Source organism: Lissotriton vulgaris, chromosome 6 (assembly GCF_964263255.1).
Source record: "Lissotriton vulgaris chromosome 6, aLisVul1.2, whole genome shotgun sequence".
NCBI classification, from domain to species: Eukaryota; Metazoa; Chordata; class Amphibia; order Caudata; family Salamandridae; genus Lissotriton; species Lissotriton vulgaris.
Window position 1 is genome coordinate 1,510,154,628 of NC_141694.1, and position 19,716 is coordinate 1,510,174,343.

The 19,716-nt window shown below is 42.2% G+C and overlaps 1 protein-coding gene across 2 annotated transcripts in view; it reads right to left on the reverse strand.

The window, feature by feature from the left end:
• The window catches only part of FERMT1 (FERM domain containing kindlin 1), a 303,369-nt gene that overhangs the window by 224,271 nt on the left and 59,382 nt on the right, over nt 1-19,716 (reverse strand). For both annotated transcript variants that reach the window (XM_086927689.1, XM_086927690.1), the window contains exons 3-4: nt 6,992-7,225; nt 4,810-4,950 (exon numbers count right to left, since the gene is read on the reverse strand). In XM_086927689.1, coding sequence (XP_086783815.1) covers nt 4,810-4,950; nt 6,992-7,225 — 375 coding nt within the window. The remainder of the gene's footprint in view (nt 1-4,809; nt 4,951-6,991; nt 7,226-19,716) is intronic.

Below are 19,716 nucleotides of genomic sequence, written 5' to 3' on the forward strand. Positions count from 1 at the left end.
TGCCCTAGAAAACGAAACTCTTGCCACAGCCCCCTGGCATTTCCGACACACTTGCTGCTGGCAGGAATAACCTGGAAAAGATTTATGAAGACAGTGCCCTAGGCAGCAGTTCAATATTTTCTTGTCGTAGTACCAGCCCTGAAAGGAGGTCTAAATGAGCTGATTTTATGAAGGCGTGAACATAAGTTCTATTACAACAACAATGTTGTGAAATGTTTTATAAGTCCAATTGAGAGGAATGCTTAAATACTACAGAGAGAAAGAGTGACTGGTTATACTGGACGTGTCCAATTACCTTAGGACTCAGGGTTGGATGAACGTGGTAGACTATCTCGCCTCCATAAGCAAATATCACAGGGTTTGTGACTACAAATTGCCTTTTTGGTATGTTTTCAAAACATTTTGCAAGTTTTAAAAGCAGTCAGTATTGCAAAATGTATTTCACGACCCATACCTAATCACAATTAGGAAGAGGCATCAAAGGTTGTTCCTTCAGAATTGTGATTCAGTATTGTATGTATCAATGATTTGTGACCACAATTGCTTTTGCAAATTATTGATCAGTTATCAAGACCTCAAAGGAGGTGGTACCTGATCTGCGAAGAGGAAGATGTACCCTTGGGACACCATCCAGTTTGTGTTGGCAGCGTTTGGGGACGTAGGTAGTGGTCCAGAAGACCACTGCCTGTCCCCCCTCAATTAAGTTTTCTCAAACAGGAAAGCAATGGGTAGCTTCAGGAAAACAGAGCCATTTCTCGTTTGGGAGTAAAAACAAAGGGATGTTAGTCTGCTGTTCCTTGCATGACAACCTCCCCATGATTGTAGCCGTCGCAGTAGGTCACAAATAGTGACCTGCCTAATATTCAAGAAGCAGGTCATTCTGTAACTCCCTGCAACTGGATATATTGCAATGCAACATATTAGTACATGGGTTGCATCACAAAAATCAAAAACGTGGTCAGTGATCAATTTGCGAGAAATTTTTTCAACCAGACTTTTGACGAATCTGGCCAGTAGTTCAGATTCTGCGGATAGAATACATTTTCTGCTCCACTTACCTTCTGAGGCAGGAGGTGAGACTGTTGAGGAAGGCTGAGAAGCATGTCCTTCAACAAAAATGGTGGGCATAGGCTTGAGTTGCAAGAGAGATAGGTACATTTCATTTTTAGCATTAAAAGGTGAACAAGCATACAGGCCTTCCGATTTACTGCAAAATAGGACAATCCTTCAGGTGCAACGGCTGATAACATTTAATCTACAGACGATTTGTGAATAGTCTGGGTTCAGCTTCCATCTTGAAGGGATTAGTGGAATCTGCTGAGTGTTTGTGCCTCCACATTTTGACTGTGACAAGACTGATAGTAACAAAAGGAAAGGGTGTGAACTAAATCTCTTTCTGAGCTTTCCATTTCATGATGGCAGATTGTGAAAGTGCACTACTGTGTTTGTATAAATCACCATCCCTTGAAGGGCTGAAATACAAAATATAAACATTTCCCTAAAGAAATAGATCAACTATTTCAGAGTCAGGGGACCACTATTTAAAATGGGAGGAGTGAGTGATGAACTTTTTGAGAATGGCAAGTAGCAAACCATCACTAATACTACTACAGCTACCAGAAAGTGCTACTCCCTCTTTTGCTACACATCTTGCCAGGGCCACAGGCAGTGATGTAACTTGATTTGCAATAAGATGTGTGGTTGGGTGATAGAGTGTGCGGTTAAACATTATCAACCCCCCCCCACTAAATATGACATTGTCATAGTATTCACTTATATGTGGAAACATAACACCCACTGGGATTGCTGTGAATAGTAAAATGGCTGTCAGTGGTATAGGAGTCAGTCAAGGAATCACTCAATCTCCTTTGTTCAAACTGTTTGAACCCCTATGCATCCTTTTTGCTCCTTCCTGTCCAAAGGAGTAAAGGCCCAATATAGTCAAACTAATACACTGAACATTTGTCCACATAATCACTCTAACTTAAAATTGTGTGGGATAAGAGACCACTCTGTATAAGCCCTGAAGGTGGTACTGGTGTGGGTCTTGACATGTATTCCCCCTATGGGGTCTTCCCATTACCCTCACGACATTTCAGACCACTTCCCACTGACAGGCATTTACCCAGTTATATGGGTATAGGGGGTTCCCTTGATCCATTAAAGACTATCAGGGGGTTATTTACCTCCAATTACCCTTTTTAAACCCCAAAGGAAAGGAGAAAGGTTTGACTTTTCTTGGTGCTTGCTTAATTGCAGAGCCATACCTCTTTTGCATTCATGCACTTCCATTGTACCCCAGTGATTGTAACTTATCCTTTCTTGTTGCAGAACAGCATTGTGTCAAAAAAATAAAACTTTGCTCAGTGTTCATTTGAATTTAAAATGACAATAAAGATATGGTCATCGCTCGGGATTGCCATTATTAGCTAATTGGCTGCTATGAATTGTAGTGAGAAGAATCTGACTGCGCACAAAATAATTCTTGAATCTTGCACAAGGATTATGAATCCATTGCAGCTTAGTAGAACACACCAATTATGGAGCAAGAATCAGAAATATGGGCTCAGTTCACAAAGATGCTTCTATGACTTGGTGCAACCTAACTCTTGTGTACTGCTGATGTTTCTGAAATAAGTCACATCTTTTAATGAAGGAAAACTCTGGGCCCTATTCACAAAGGTGCATTTGCATGGGATCTCCTCATGTGTACATCTACAACCAATTTAGGTGGAATTATCCTCATGGATGGAACTCACTATTTAAGTATGTAGATTTACACCTAGATGTAGACCTTTGATTACCTGCCTACTCAAATGAAGGGTGAGGAATCTTGCAACTAAAATTATGAGTGTAATGTTACTATTATTAACTTTCTGCCTTATTGTGTCCATAGAATATGTGCCACAGAAAGAATTAGGGATTTTAAGAAAATTGATTTTAGAACAATGAAATATTGTTTTAGATTAAAAATAATTAGAACACAGTTTCCCAAACTCTTATTCACCCTGGGGCTACCACAGTAAAAAGGGACAACACCACCACAAAAGTTTAACATAGTAATGCATCTCAATTATTCAACATAATAGCTTAAATTTATATTTTTGAATTAAACAAAATAAATTAAAATGTTAATTTTCCATATTTTACACTTACAGTATTATTTGCGTAGAATGTGTCACAGCCTTGGATGCAAGGTATATTTTATTTGTGATCTTTTTTATTGTTTACAATGTATTGGATTAAAATGTTATTATGCATATTAATAATGTAACATTTAGACATTTAGATTTACAAAAAATCAAATCAAAATAATTTAAATAAAGATCTATAAAATTTACTTTTAAATGTTATTTGATATAATACAATTTTAAATATTTCCTTATGTGGGCTGCCCTGCCTACAATGATTTTTATGGGTGTGTGTCCCAGTACCAAGGGCTGGCCATGTGAGGTGCTTGGCTTACTCCAAGACTGTACTTGACTACATTTAAGCCTTTTTTTCTCTGTACCACAATAGTAGCAGATTAAATGTATATTTTGAGCACTGCCGTTTTTTTACAATCGGGTTCTGCATTAAACCCACCTATTTTGAATAATTATTCTACATTTTGCATTACTATCAACTCTCTGTCTCACATTTACTATGAAATTCTATGTGTGCGGAGATCTCCATACAGAAAATAGGAGCAGTGGAGAACTCCTGCTGGAAGTTTGGGAATTACAGTATGTAAAGTAATACTACTTTACATCTTCCAAAACATCTTTTGTGTATAGGCCTCTTTGTGAAATGGGTTCTAAGTGTGATTGAGTAACTTGATTAGTCATAAGCTTATGTACATGTTTATGCAAAAATACTGGTTGGAATTAAGATGTGATATGGAGAAAACCATCACCTTCCAAACACCCTAAATATACAGTGATGTTTAGGGAACTTGCATGCACAATGTGAACACTTACTCCCTCTTTTCATGTCACTAAAGTTAATAATGAATTTTGTGGGTGAAATGTGCTGAAGTGGCACATGAGGGTGATCAACAACTTTCTACTGGTCACCCCCTTCCCCTCCTCAGGGAACACCTGGATTCCCACACCTATAGACTTAACACAACAGAAAATATGCTACACTATTTGGTTGCAAGAGGGATCTAGAGTTGGAAAACTCTTAAAATTAAATTTTTATAAAGTAGGAATTGAAAATTCGAACCTAAGAGTATATTTGTAGGCTGATGAATTGTTCTTGAATTGGAGAATTTGACATGAAACATCAAGGAATGAGTCAAAGGAACTGGGTCTACTTAGCATCCATGGAGTAAAATAGTAATAATTAAAGAACAGTCATGCTGGTATTGGAAGGATGCTTGTGCGAACTACCTCTACAAGTCCTGAAAAAATATATATATTTGTTAAAAAAGCCTGGTTATGGTCATGCGCTATTAATGCTGCACTATTGGGTATGAACAACAGAATGGTAAATGGGTACACCATATGCATCATAAATTTGTCCTAATCAATAAAGGCATGCCTCTAGAACTGTACCTTCTGATTCCTTTTAAATATAGACTAAAATGTATGTTCAAGCTCATTCTAATAAAGGTAATCAATCAAATTATTGCTGCTTGGAGCACATGCCCCACTGCTTTCACTTCTGGATAGCCCATAGTTTTTTTCAAATAGAAAGTCAAAGGCTTCAAGTAGTAAGTGTAGTAATATTCTTGTTTCGATTCTCAATACACAAGTTTGAGTTTCATGCAAACGCCTTTATTTTACATTAAACCAAATTCATACAAAAATGTGGGCACGTGGTTACCTGGTGAGCCAGGTATTGTTGAATAACCATCCAAAGTAAGGATATCTTCATCCATTGGGTCCTTGCCATCTTTTTTCTTTTTCTTTTTTACAGAACCTTCTGGTGGTTTTAACAAAGAAAGCTCTTCTGGGTGTCTAATGTCTGCAAAGCAATCCAAAAATAAAAAGGAACAGTATACATTTAAACGTGATTCTACCCGACTAGTAAGCAATCGATTTTGATTAACTAGGTTTGAAATGCTGGTTTGAACAGCACATTGTAGGTGCTCGTGCGATTCATGGCATACTATTACACAGTATAAACAAGAAGGACTCAGGGGCTTGTCTGTAGTACTATTTTGCAAATGCTGAGAGCGGGCGAGAGATGGCTCAGGAATGGAGCATACACCTCTTACATGTTAATTCCAGCATTATCAGTCTTAACTTATTTCGACTATAGGTAATAAACCCAACAAAAGTACAATACAGTACGATGTAAAACACAACTTAGTATACACAGACAACATAAAAATACATTAATAAAAAAGTGTAATTAATTATCTGCTCTTTTCAGTATTGGCCCGATGGCTTTGGTAGAAGTAATGGTTTTTGTGTAAAAACACATTTTTATTCGGGCAAATTTTTAAGATAGATTCATGATCTACTTGCTGCTGGTGATATGTTCTCGTTTCAGAACAGCATCTTTATTCGGGGCTTGGTGATTAACTGCTTAGAAGCAATTATGAATCCGAAACCGGTCCCAGGGTGCTTGTTTCCGGTCCAGGGAAGACATGGCTTGGCAGTTCGGGCTGGACTGTTGCCATGAGGCACAGGGCCAGACTGATTGAGGCACAGGGTCAGACTGATTTGCATATGGCCATGTCGGAACTGGGGTGGCTGAGTGAGCTAAAGAATGGTGATGGATTAAACCCAGATCAGTTGACTGTGGGTGAGTGTTTGATTTGCTCAAACGCTCCGTCCATCATCCCCTTTTCTATCGCTTTGTTCGCCCTAAGCTGGCACGGTATGCTCAGACGTGAGTCCCTTGCTCACTTGGCCACTGTATTCAAGATAGCCTGGCTGATGAGGATTATGAATCCGAAACCGGTCCCAGGATGCTTGTTTCCGGTCCAGGGAAGACATGGCTTGGCAGTTCGGGCTGGACTGTTCCCATGAGGCACAGGGTCAGACTGATTTGCATATGGCCATGTCTGAACTGGGGTGGCTGAGTGAGCTAAAGAATGGTGATGGATTAAACCCAGATCAGTTGACTGGGGGTGAGTGCTTGATTTGCTCAAACGCTCCGTCCATCATCCCCTTTTGTATCGCTTTAGAAGCAATTATAAGCATGTAACTTAAATATATGGACAGCTGGCACTGCAAAATAGTTATCCAGTACGGTTGAAGTGGTTGCAAATAAACACGAAAGTAAGACACAGTGAATACTAAGTACATATTTGGCACAGTAAACCAACCCAAATGTGCCCCTCTTTGAAATTCCACATTACCTTTAATTTCAAATCAGGAATAATTAAAAAAACATTTTAGCTAGCTTGTTCCATGTAAGCAAGGCACCATGTGCTCCGTGTTTTCCATTAACAAACCAGTGCATTCTATGAGTTGCAGTCTTAATCCACATATTGATAAAATTGATTTGTGACGGAAAATTCTGAGACGATACAAAATGTTTGATGTATATTGATTAGGGCTCCCTATTTCCGTTTTTACAGATACACACAGACAGAACAATGTGTTTTCTGTCAGCATTTATTTTTAAAAGTGGATAAATACAGAAAATGGCACTGATTTTAAGTGTCTGTGATGTCTGATGAATTATTGATTGATCTTGTTCAGCTATGGGTTTCATATTTTAGCACTAAACGAATGAAGGTCATGAATTACACCAACTACATCCGATTCCAGCAGAGAGGCAAAGGATGGGAGGGCATTAAATGCTCAGCCAAAGAGGACACAAAGAAGGCAGGATGTCACAGCTCGCTGTCCGCGAGGTACCTTTGTCTCATAAGCAGGCACAGAAGTCCGCAATTCCTGATTCTGACACTCCAGTGTTAGACAAATGTGCTGCGGTGCTGAAAAAGTATGTAAATTGGATTCCGTGCAATCAAACACCACATTAAAAAAGCAAAAGTAGAGTAATCTTCATATAAGACAAGTTAATGTGATAGTATTTCAATTTGACTTACTTATAGTCCTGCAGATTTCGGCAACAGCTTTGAAGACCACCGCTGAGAAGCTCACTTTCAGTCTCACCGTTTTCATGTTCGGCAAACGAAGTCGCAAAAGTTTATGCTGGGGACTAAATGTAAGTTTAGCATCAGCCTGAACGCCATACTTGTCCAGGGTCCAATGAGTTTTCAAAAGCCAGCATTTTCTTTTTTCCCACCAGAGCGCATAGTCCGACCAATCCCTTGAAACACCTGTAAGGCAAAGAAAAAACATCACCTTTTAGAATCTTGGAAGGAGCAGGCTCCTGTTTCTTTTCTGTGAAACCTTCTTGGAAATTAGCAATATACACGATTAGTCTTTCAGGCTTTAGAAAGTTGCTGAAAGCACACCAACCTGTAAAAGTCATTGACACCCCTGTCCTCTGTGTGGGAACCACATTTTACCGTTCATGTCACACCATACTAAAAGACAACAACATCCTAATCTGATTTTACCGTCAAGATGGCCACTAACAACAGGAGATCGATTCCCATTGACGTGAGTGAAATATGATTGGTCTTGGTGTGTCATAGCCGCATAGTAAAGGTGAGTGCTATTGTGGGCAGTGATGTGTCCCTGATGAGCAAGGCTGAAGGTGGAACACAAAAGACACACACACCTTCATTTCTGTCTGTCTGTGGTTAGCACGTTCTTAGGCAAGAGTCATCATTCATTTATGGAAGATAATACATCCAGGATAATACTGTGAGCCAGAGGTAAATTCCTTGGTGAAGAAAATATCAACTACGCAGTGGCATACACAACTAGAATCAAGCCTGGTTCTGTGCTGTGACATTTTTAACCATTAATATCAATGGGGCAACCCAGCAATGCACAGAACCTGGGTGCAATTGCAATAAACGAACAGTGGTTCTGCTCAACATATTCTCAAAAAGCAAGAATTATTGACTTATATTTGACAATTCACCTAGTGAGGTTATTCAATTAATGAAAATAAAAACTTAATGTTCACAGTATCAACGTCGAATTAATTGAAAATAGTCCTATGCTTAAATTATCCAATTCATGAAACATTCAATGATCAGCAGGGACTGAGGCGTTTGATTTTTGAGTACTTCGACGTTTCGACACCCTATATTTAATGCGTAGTAATCAGACCATCGCTATGGGGTCTTCATCAGGACTTTAGAAACTGGTGTGTGATGCCTCGCAGATTATCACGGTAGCCTCGTTAGAAAGAATCTTCTCTAAAAGTGCGGTTGCTTTCAGTCGCGAATTATAAACAGAATCCTATCCATGCGTATGGTGTACAGCAAACTCCCATATCGTTCCCAATCCAATTTGAAGGAAGAACTGCCTCAGGCTGTAAAGCTCAAAAGGCCAACAATTATTCAATGAAAAGGGCAATTAATGTCACCGCTGCAAGTGCATTATCCATTAGTCCATGCACATATCACAACCAGCGCGTTTATGTTTCTTGGTCTCTCCAGCTGCTCAGAGTACAAGGCGCTGTCTTTCCTCACAGAACTGACATTTTTAACCGGCACATATAAAGACATAGAATTAAGAATAACATGGCTAGCAGAGGTTTAGGTGGTGCAGAATTTTTCACAAAAAATTGTCCTGAAGTGATGCGAAAATGTTTTAAAAAATGCATACGTTCTATACATACACCAAGTACTTTGGGGTTGCCCTCTTTATCCATTTGTCTGTCAGTCACATTTCCCTTCGGCCCACCACAATATACAATGTGAGGCAACTGGTCAGCACTGGCTATCTTACACTGTGAGTGATGGCATTTTGACTGATCACGTGCACATTCACCTAAAAAGAAGTGCATGTCAGTGTCAAGACCAATGTAGCAGTGATCTAAAGTGCATTTGGTATGTTATGCAGATTGCAGATTTGTAGAGTGCAGCCGGGAGGGTACGCTAGTGCTGAGCAGGATGAGTCTACCCACAATTAGGACCTAGTGGGGGTACTTGAAAAGCTAGGTCTTTAGCTTCTTGCAGAATCTAAGTTAGGAGAAGGCTCTTATGTATAGCGGCAGGTCATTTCATGCCTTAGCAGTGATGTAGGAGAAGGCTCAACCACCAGGACTGGTTTTCTGTATGGGAGGGATTTGTATAAGCAGGAGTCCAGAGGAGCAGTGTTGTTTGGAAGGTTTGTGAAAACAGATGAGATTTTTGAGGTACGCTGGGGCAGTGTTATGTAGTGCCTTAAAAGGATGGGTAAGCAGTTTGAATTTGAATTGTGCTAGTTTGGGAATGGGGAGCCAGTGGAGTCCCTTCAGGTGTGGTGTGATGCGGGCATAGTGTGGGAGATTGAGAGGGGCGGGCATAGTGTGGGAGATTGAGAGGGGAAACAGCCTTAACAATGCAGGCAGAGCGGCATGTGCCATTTCCCCGCAACCTCCACCATGCATGCCTTAACCACGCATTTGAGTAGTTACAGCAGTGCATGGTTGAGATGTTGGGATGGTCAGGAGCAGGAAGGATCGGGAGAGGACAAGGTGAGGTAAGTGAGGACAGGTTTTGGGAAGGTAGTTTTTAGGGCTCAGGAGGGTCAGGTCAATGTTTAGGGCTCAGGGGAGGGGGGGTAGTGTTTAGGGCTTGGTGGTGTCGGGTAGTGTGTATGGCTCAGAGGTGGTTGGGGTAGTGTTTAGGGCTTAGGGGGTCGGGGTAGTGTTTAGGGCAGTGTTTAGGGATTGGAAGGACTGGGTAGTGTTTAGCGCTCAGGGGGGAATCGGGGTATTTTTAGGGCTCAAGACGGTCAGAGTAGTGTTTAGGGCTCGGGGGGAATTCAGGGTAGTGTTTAGGGCTGAGGGCAGGGTGGTTGTGGTATTATCTTTACCACAGATCCCTTTACCACGAAATTGCGTGGTAAAGGCATGAGTTGGTTAGATGCATTAGTTGTTGGAGATGTGTTGTAGCGGCATGCGTGTATTGGCCTTGTGTACCTCTGTCATAACCGATTGAGAGTGATTATGGCTGCTGAGTCTGAACAATCTGCAGCCTTCTAGTGAGTATTTTGCGGATCTTGGCATAGAGGGTGTTCCCATAGTCCAGCTGGTTGTGAGCAAGGCCAGTTTGACAGTTTTCTGGGTGTTGACTGGGAGTACTTGAAATGCTAGGTCTTTAGCGTCTTGCGGAATTTAAGAAGTTATGAAGAGTCTCTTATGTACATTGGCAGGTCATTCCATGCCTTAAGAGTGATGTAGGAGACAGCTCAACCATCAGGTTTTTTGTATGTGAGGGTTTTGTATAAGTAGGAGTCCAGACAAGCGGTGGTGTCTGGAAGGTTTGTGAAAGTAGATAATATTTTTGAGGTATGCTGGGCCAGGATTTTGTAGTGCCTTAGAAGTGTATGTGAGGAGTTTGGATTGTGCTAATTTGTGAACAGGGAGCCAGTGGAGCCCCTTCAGGTGTGGTGTGGTGTGGTGTGATGTGAGTAGATTGTGGGAGATTGAGAGTGAATCTGGCCACCGAGTCCTGAATTCATCTGCAGCCTTCAAGTGAGCATTTTTGTTGATACCGGTATAGAGAGTGTTCCTGCACTCCAGTTTGCTTGTAAGCAGGGTGAGCGTGACAGTTTTCTGGGTGTTGACTGGGGCGATTTGAAAATCTTCCTCAGGATCTTCAGGGTATGGAAGCATGAGGCGATGGCGGGGATGTCAAGTTTGCTGTCAATGAGGATACTGAGGTTCTTGACATGGGTGGGGGGTGGGTGTCGGTCCTAGCTCTGTTGGCCACCAGGTGTTCTTCCCAAAGAACATGATTTTGGTCTGTTCAGTGTTTAGCTTAAGACAATTGGTCTTCCTCCAGTGGGAAATTCCATTCATGCAGGTATTGCACTTGATCAGGGTACTGTGCATCTTGTCCATGAGGGACAGAATGATTTGTGTGTTGTAGGCAGAAGAGAGGACGTTGATGTTGTGAAAGTAAATGATGCTGGCCAGAGGGTTCATGTGTGCATTGGAGAGGAGCATGCTCAGGGAGGATCCTTGAGGAACTCTGAAGATGAGGTTGTGGGCATCCAAGGTGTATGGTGCCAGGCTTACTGACTGGGCCTTCCAGTCAGGAAGGAGAACATCCATTGGAGCGCATGCCTTTGGGCTCCAATGTCATGTAGGTTTTAGCTGAGGATGTGGTGAGAGACTGTGTCAAATGCAGCAGAGATGTCCAGATGGATGATGGCCGCCTTTCCTCCTCTGTCCAGAGTCATGTGGATGTCATCCATGGTGGCGATGAGGGCAGTTTCCTGCTGTGGTTGGGTCGGAAACCAGATTGAGTAGTGCCAAGGAGCTGGTGGTCATTTAGGTATTCAGTGAGGTATCTGTTAATGTTTTTCTCGAAGACCTTGGCCAGGAATTGTAACAGGGAGATTGGTCTGTAGTTGACAAGCATTGAAGGGTCTGCAGAGGGTTTTGTCAGCAATGGGAAGGCAGTTGCTTTTTTTCTAGCATCTGTGAAGGTCGAGCAAGAGGTGGAGGCATTCAGAATGGGTGTGAGCATGACGCTGATGGGTTGCAGCCTTCTGGAGTAGCGAAGGTGGACCAGGGTTCGGATGGGGCCCCCGAGTAGATGGACTTCATGGTGCTGACAGTTTCTTCTGGGGTGATGACGGGCCAAGTGGTTAGCACTGATTCTTTGGATACTATTGTCAGGTACATGGAGAGGTCTGTCACCTTTGGTTGTGGGCTGAAGTTGGTGTAAATGGCAGTCATTTTATTGCTAAAGAATGAATAAAGATTGGTGCAGGGGTCCTATGGAGGGGTGATTGAGATGTGGGCAGCCGATGGTGACGTGAAATCTTTCACAATGGTAAAGATGTTTTTACTTCTGTTGGTGCTGACATTGATGTAGAATGCCAGAGTAGCACATTTGGTGATCTGGATCATTTGGTGGTGGCATCTCAGAACAGATTTGAACATGCTCCTCTCTTCAGTCACTGAAATGTAACTACCATGTACCATTGCTCACCATATAATCCTGTCTACAGGAGAAGAATGGGACCCAGCGAATGTGATCAATGTGGTTTGGCACTTGGCCAGGACTTCAGTCTGCCTCATAGATTAACAAACGTGAAAGGGAAAGAGCATCTCATTTTCAAAATGCAAGACAGCAGTTCCAGTATTCTCATGCAACAATGGTGAGTGCAATATATCAAGAACTTAGTTTTAGTCTGTTACCATTCTTTTCTATTCTACAAGATATTGCAGTTTAGTGATGGCACATTTGTTATGTGTTATCTAATGGGCTATGCCTCATGTTAATTGTTTTGGGAGGGTTATAATTTACAGGAGGACATCTTAGTCATGTGGCCTCTTCTGAAAGGGCCATCTCGCACATAATAACACAGCGATTCAACACCTGCATCACCAGGTCAAGTGATCGGGTCAATAAAATGAAACATGGGTGCCTAGGTCGCCATTCAGTTACTGTAAAAATGTGATGCTCATGTCATCTCTATTGAACTCCATACTCAGCACAATCTGACCACTGTACCTACCAGGGCCTGAGTTTCAAGAATTTTAGCCTGATCTGAAAGCTTATACAGAGTCAGACTCTCCCCACATTTTTGTTTTTAATTTCAAATTTTTTAGTATGCAAACAGAACACAAACTGAGGCAACAATATCTAAGTGAGAGGATTTGTATGGACTCTTCAAATACTTCAGTTACATATATTACCCCAATTATCTATAGAGGCATTTCCAGAACAGATGAGAAATATAGGAATGGCATGCCAATAAAAAGGTGTATAGGAAATGTGAACAGTTTGCATTCTATTTCTGCAGGTTGCATTAGACCTCGTGCCAGATGGTGAAAGAAGAATACGTAGTGTTGAGGAACAGCAGAATAGAAGAGTAGGAGAGTAAATGAGAGACTGTGAAGGTCAATAAATGTATGATTAGAGACTGTATGTGAACCTGTTAGTGGAAATAAAGGGAAAGGATGTTAAGGAAGAGTAGTTGGGAAGTGCTGGTTAATGGAATTAAGGAATTGTGGGGAATAATATTCAGTAATATGATGTTAATGGTGGCTTGCTCTACTTTATCGGTCACATTTATTTCAAACTAGTCTTGATGGGCTACTGGAGTAAGTTTTCCCAAAAGGTTTACTCCAGCACATCCTGTGGAGCATTGTCAGTGACATCATGCATGTATTGATATGTTTTAGAGTTTTCTTCCAGTCAAGAAGTATTGTTATGATTCCTAGGCCTAGGAAGAGTTCAATTAATAAAAGTCAGCATATTATGCAGATGGGGTTTGTGATTCAGCAAATATACCTAGAGCATCTTTGGTTTAATTTAAAGCTAGGTTTTTGTGGAAGAGTTCTTTGATATGGCCTTAGATCTTATCCCACAGGCCTACATGTTTGTACAGCTAGCTATATGGCAAATGTTGGAGGTAACCTTTTTCATCTACAGAGTCTCAATATTTATTTGAATCACTTAAAAAGTTTGTTAAGGGTCTAAAATCATCCGGAATCTAGATTGATCTATAAATGGTGCTATTGTAACTGTGAGTTCCATAAGTTAACCCAATTAGCAATTGATGTCTCTGGGAGTTTAGATTCATAATGGATAGCATCTCTTTTTTATTGATTTATACTCTACTAATGGTTTTTGCATGACATGTATATTTTAACCCCTTAACTGCTGGGCCTTCTCCCTTCCAGGACGGAGCCTTGTTTTGGTTATTTGGGGTAGTTTGCTCTTAGGGCTCCATAACTTTTTTCCAACATAAGGTATTCAGGCCAAAGTTGCGCCTCTTCCAGCATCTTGGGGGTTCTAGGGGTACCCAGGGTTTGTGGCTTCTCCTGTAGGCGACCAAGAAAATACGAACACCATAAGCAAAATGTGTAGTTTTGTGGGAAAAAAGTGCTCTGAATAGAAGTGCCTGTTTTCCCCCTAACAATGACATAATTGAACAGTTTGTTGTGCTAAAGTCACCATCTTCACAGCTCTCAGGAACATGCAAAGCTGAATAAAAAAAATACATTTTTACCACAGCTTGGGTATTTCTCAAAGAGGTAGTCCATTGTGCTCTCAACCTATGTCCAGTTTGTGGTGAAAACCAGTGTGAAACCCATGGATGATCCAGGAAAGCTATGGATTTCAGGAAAGTAGACACATTTCTGAATTTATCAAAGGGTAATATATGTAGATCCCCTGAGGTTTTCCCAAAGAAATAAAAAAATATTATGAGTACAAAAAAGCCATGTGTGACATCCTTTTCATCTGTAGCATTTTGTCACAATGTCAGATTTACAAAAGCAGTATACCATTACGTCCGCTACACCCTTCTGGTTGAAGGAATGTATAAGGTTTGTATGCTGTCTAAAAATCCATGTTACACAGAGTCAACAACTGAGCAGCACTGTACAATGTTTTTATTATGTAGAGTGAAAAATGGGTATCAAGGACACCTATGTATTTCTGGAATGAGCACTGGTTATTCGCACATCTGTGAATTTCTTGGCACACGTACAAGCGTACGATTTAGAGGGTGTTTTTCAAAATGTCCTCTTTCTACACACTGGCATAAATTTGGAAGGCACAAATGTGGCGAAATCCAATTATTAATAACAAATGTTCTATTCTATGCTTCCACATGTTTTCTGATAAAAATGGGAGCTCACTTGCGAGGGTAGGCCTAGTGCCAGGAAACCACCCAAAACGCAATATGGGTACATCGCTTTTTTTTTTTAACTCAAAACAGACTCTTTTTCTGCAATGTGAGTAGCTGTGGGGTTTGGGCCCTATCTCAGCCGGCCCCTGCGGAAACCTAGCAAACTTACAGATTTTGAAAACTAGGAACCTCGGGAATTCTGGGTGGGGTGACTTATGTGGATCTCGCTGCATTTTTTGTTACCTAGAATCCTTTGCAAACCTCAAACTTGACCAAAAAAACACATTTTCCTCACATTTCTGTGATTGAAAGTTCAGGAATCTGCAGGGAGCCACAAACTTCCCTCCACCCAGCATTCTCAAAGTATCCCAATAAAAATGTTAATACACTTGCCTAGGTAGGCCTAGTGCCTGTGACAGGAAATGGCCTTAAACGCAAGATGATACATCACATTTTTCCACTAAATACCGATCCCTTTTTTGCACAGTGGGTAGCTGTGGATTTTGGACCCTAGCTCAGCCTGCATCTAGGGAAACCAGGCAAACTTGCACATTTTTGGAAATTAGACACCTTGGGGAATTCAGGGTGGGGTTACTTGTGTGGTTATCACTGGGGTGATTTTACCCAGAATCCCTTACAAAGCTCAAACTTTGACTAAAAAACACACACATTTTCCTCACATTTCTGTGATTAAAAGTTCTTGAATCTGCAGGGAGCCACATATTTCCTACCGCCTTGAGTTCCCACTTGTGTGAGTGGGCCATGAGACCATGACACAAAAAGGCCCTAAAGCTCTAAATTGAGAGATAAGAAATCAGGGTAGCTGTGGTATCTGGGGCTGTGTTGTGGTGCCACCCATGCAAACCTGTGAACAGCAGATGTTTCCAGGGCGATGTGCCTTGCATGGATAGCGTGAGGTTTTTTTTTTACCCACAAGGCCATGCAAAGCTCATACTTTTCCTGAAATCACGCATTTTCCTTATGTTTCTGTGATGGAACCATCCAGAATCGCCAGGAATCAACAAAATTCCTACAACCCAGAGTTACACCAATGTGCAGATCGAAATGCTGCGCCACTTATGTGGCTGGGATTACTGGCCACAACAGGAAGAGATAAAACCAAGGCCAATGGGAGCCATTACAAGGGGACTCCAATTGACCTTTGTTTGATATGTTCATGTTGCAGGCACTAGGGCCCCTCCCCCACATACAAATGACAATAATGAAGTATCTTTTGTCTAGTGGTCTTTCTGCCTCCTGAGAAGGGGGAGATTTGGGGTAATTGCCACAATCTACCCCTGGGGGGCAGGGGCAGAAAGACCTGGAGCCCTTTTGAGGTGGGGGAATGGCCATGTCCACCACTGTGGTTTACCCTGGTGACTATTGGGCTTTCTGCCCCCCCGGGGGTTGGGGGGGTAGACGGAAAGTTATCACCCCATCTACCATCCAGGGGGGCAGAAAGACTGTCACCATATTTTCTCTGGGGTGGGGGCATGGCCATACCCATTGTGGGCAGCCCCCCCTATATTTATAGACAAACTGCCAGTCCTCCTTTTGGGGTGGGGGAAAGACCATGCCCATGGCAGGAAGCCCCACTGCTATATATTTATCTCTCATGCAGGAATTGAGGTATCCAGTAGGCAAATCAAGGAGCATATTGTATATGATACCCCAACTGAGACCCTAAGAGTCACTTGTCTTCCAGTGTGTAACAAATACACTAATTATACTCACAGGTGAGCTGTTAGTTAAGCCTTGGTGTGCCATTTGTGAGATCATAACACTAGTGATCTGTACTAACTGCAGTACCCAAAGAAGGCAAATTATTCCTTAGGCACTCAAGCTCTGGGATGCATGCCAGAATATTTAAAAGCAGATGGGCCATAGTGCCGGAAGAAGGTTAAGGTACATCCTCTTCACAGTCTAATGACATGCCAGAATATAATAACTGGCAGCAATGTTTTAAATAGTGTGCAGTCAGTCAGTGATTGCTGATTAAGCATGCATGCCCTAAACCCATTTGTAGAGGAAGCGAGGTCCTCCGCCAGACACTAGCACTAGCAGGCCCCCTTCCTACGGCCAAGACCTACGAAGACACCCATCCCTCAAAGCCAGATATCGAGAGTGCTCATTAAATGTGCCAGAGATATCCGCTTGGCACAGAGGCTCCAGAAAGGTGGTATTATGAAGGCCCTGTCCCTTCATAAAGCAGTGAGCAGACCTACCTTCTAGGGGACGGCAGAATATGAGTGGCACCATTTGCAGCACACTCCTCCACATTCCAACTGTCCCTTCGTACGCTGTATGGTGCAGGAGATTCATCACCTATTGGCTAAGGTACTCAGCCAGGTAAGCCAGGTCCCCAGGCCTCAATCTGCCAGCAGCAGCAAACAAAAACAATCCTGGTGGCCCTGGGGGATGGAAAGAGAGTGGACACCTGCTGGTGGTCACAGCAGAGGTCACACTCACACAAAGATCACACTCACCCAAAGACCAAAAGCAGCCTCAGCCTGTGCCAAAACTAGCTATTAACCTTCCAGCTTCCCAGGTAATTGCCAGGAACCCGACAGGGATAGTCCGGGCCTGCTTCACATAATCATAAATGTATTTATGAAATGGTTCCCTAATTTTCTAAGGACCAAGGACATGGGTTCAGTTTTCGAATAGCCTGTGTGCTAGGGTTGGACTAGGAACTTATGCCCACACACCAACAACTCTTGTAATAGGATTTACCAGATGTGAGAGTAATTAGTTGGTAAAAGAGCTATATTAAACATGTCTAAACAACTCAGTATCTTATTACGACCTTAAGGCACCACAGTTCTGTCCTGGCTCGTTACACTTTAAAATACTGCCCTCTCATACTACCAGTAAAACCTTGAAATAGATGTGTCTTCACAAAGGATGAAATACAGAGCACAAAGGGCCTGAATATGTGTTGGATGAAGCGGTGTAACCGGGCACAAGTGACTTTGTTCCCACATCTTGATTTTCTGAGTGAGTTTAAACTGCGCCCAATTTTACCAGCCAGAAAATCTAGGCAACACATTCATGTATCCGGATGTAGCTGCAAGCATAGCCAGGCTCCTTGCCGGATACTTCCATTGGCATAGAGTAGAACATGCAATGTCATTTTCTCAGCTCACTACTAAATGTGCCCCTTGGTGCCTTCTCTACCCTGGACCTCTCACCCATGTCCTTGAACTCGACTTGCTGCTCCAATTTATCACCTGCTGGTGGAGAAGATTTGTAATGGGGACTCTAAATTTGAATTTGGGCCTGGTAGTTCTAGGTTTGCATTTTATTTCCCATTCCAGTAAAACATAACTGTAATACCCAGATTTAGGTGCAGGGATCATTTCTGGAACTTTTCTTTCTGAACAAATGGTAGTCCAACATCTAAAATCCGGCCCACTCATAATCTGGGCAAAAGTTTTGAATGGAGAGTGGGAATACCACAGCAAACCCCCCAGAAAGAAATGCTATTACCTCACGAAGTAGAATCTGGATTTTAGGGCCATCTCAGAATGAGGTAATTTTCTCTACATGTGTTTGCGGATGGTATACAAACTGGAACCTATACAAAAATGCCTCAATTTCTTCTATGATCAATCACTGGTAAGTGCATAACATGGTGTCAGAAGCATACCCCACACATTTGACACTCTGAAACATGTGGCATAATGTCAGTTGATTTGAGAGCTTAACTTACTCACATGAGACTCATCTCATCTCATCTTCCTCATGGGGTGTTTTTTATGTATAGCAAATCTCGTTTGGATGCAAACTCTACAGTGCAATCCTAAGAAAAACTACATTTTGCAAATCCCAGACTATACTTAGTTACGGTTCATTCAAAAGCATCTCAATTCCATCCTGTTAAAAGCACTAGTAGTGCAGATGCTCTGCTTGAAGAGTGGGAACACATGCCAAAATAAGTCTGCCACAAAAGATGGCAATGGTAAAGGACCTCTACTCACGAGAAGCTTCTTTCGGGAAAGTTGTGCACTGATTTATAGATAAATGCCCAACAATGGTAGCTCTCATAGGTTTAATAATCAATGTTTTATAGCACATATGTTAGAAATTGGGTCTCTAGTTGGCAGAGGTATGCATCCTGTTCAGGTAGGGACCATGATCCTAGTCAGGATAAGCTAGATACACACTAAACAATAACATGTGCTCACCCTGTGGTAGCTTGGCACAGAGCAGTTAGGCCTATCTAAAGAGGCAAAGTGTAAAGTATTTATGCAACACACACAATAACACAATGAAAACGCCATAAACATACTACACACAAGTTTACAAATATAGACTATATTTTTCTGAGTAAACCAAGACTAAAACAACAAAAATCCAATAAGTAGAAACTGAGTTAAGAATAAAAAAAAAATAATCACAAAGTAGTGCTTAGGGGTTACTTGAAGTTGCGCTGGACTGGGGTAAATCCAAAGTTCAGGCGGACAACGATGGAGGGCAGGCCAGCTACAGGAGCCACACTGGACCCAATGAAAAAGTACCTTCAATGGAGCAAGCGTTCTCGCCAAAGAGTAGATGTGTCGGTTCCGATACACGCGGTTGGGTGGATGCTTCGATGTTGAGCCTTGCTGTTGGGTCCGCGTCGGCATCCAATCCCTTACAAATCCAGGCACTGCATCATCTAACCTTGCAGTTGGGTCCTGTTTCATCATCGAGCCATGCAGGGACGTCCTCAGGTCCTCAGATCAACACTGCGTTGCAGGGCCCTGTGCTGGTTATGATCGACGCAAAGTCATCACTGTGTTGATTCTAATGGTTCTGCACAACAAAAACTCACCCTTTAAGCGCCCAGTACTGGATTGGCACCACTCAACAGGGCAGGCCTCACAGATGGCAGAGCACAGGTGCTGTTGCAGGAAGTCTTTGATGGCTCTGAGACTTCAAAAAAACAGGCAAGCCGGCAAGCCCTTGGAGTCACCCTGGGTTCAAGTGAGATAGGTCCAATTCTTGTCCTCAGCAGGGCAGAGATCAGCAGGCCAGCTCATCAAAGCAGAAAGCAGTTCCTTCAGAGCAGCAATTAGGCAAGAGTGGAAATCCATGTGGCACATCAGTCTTTACTCCTAATAGA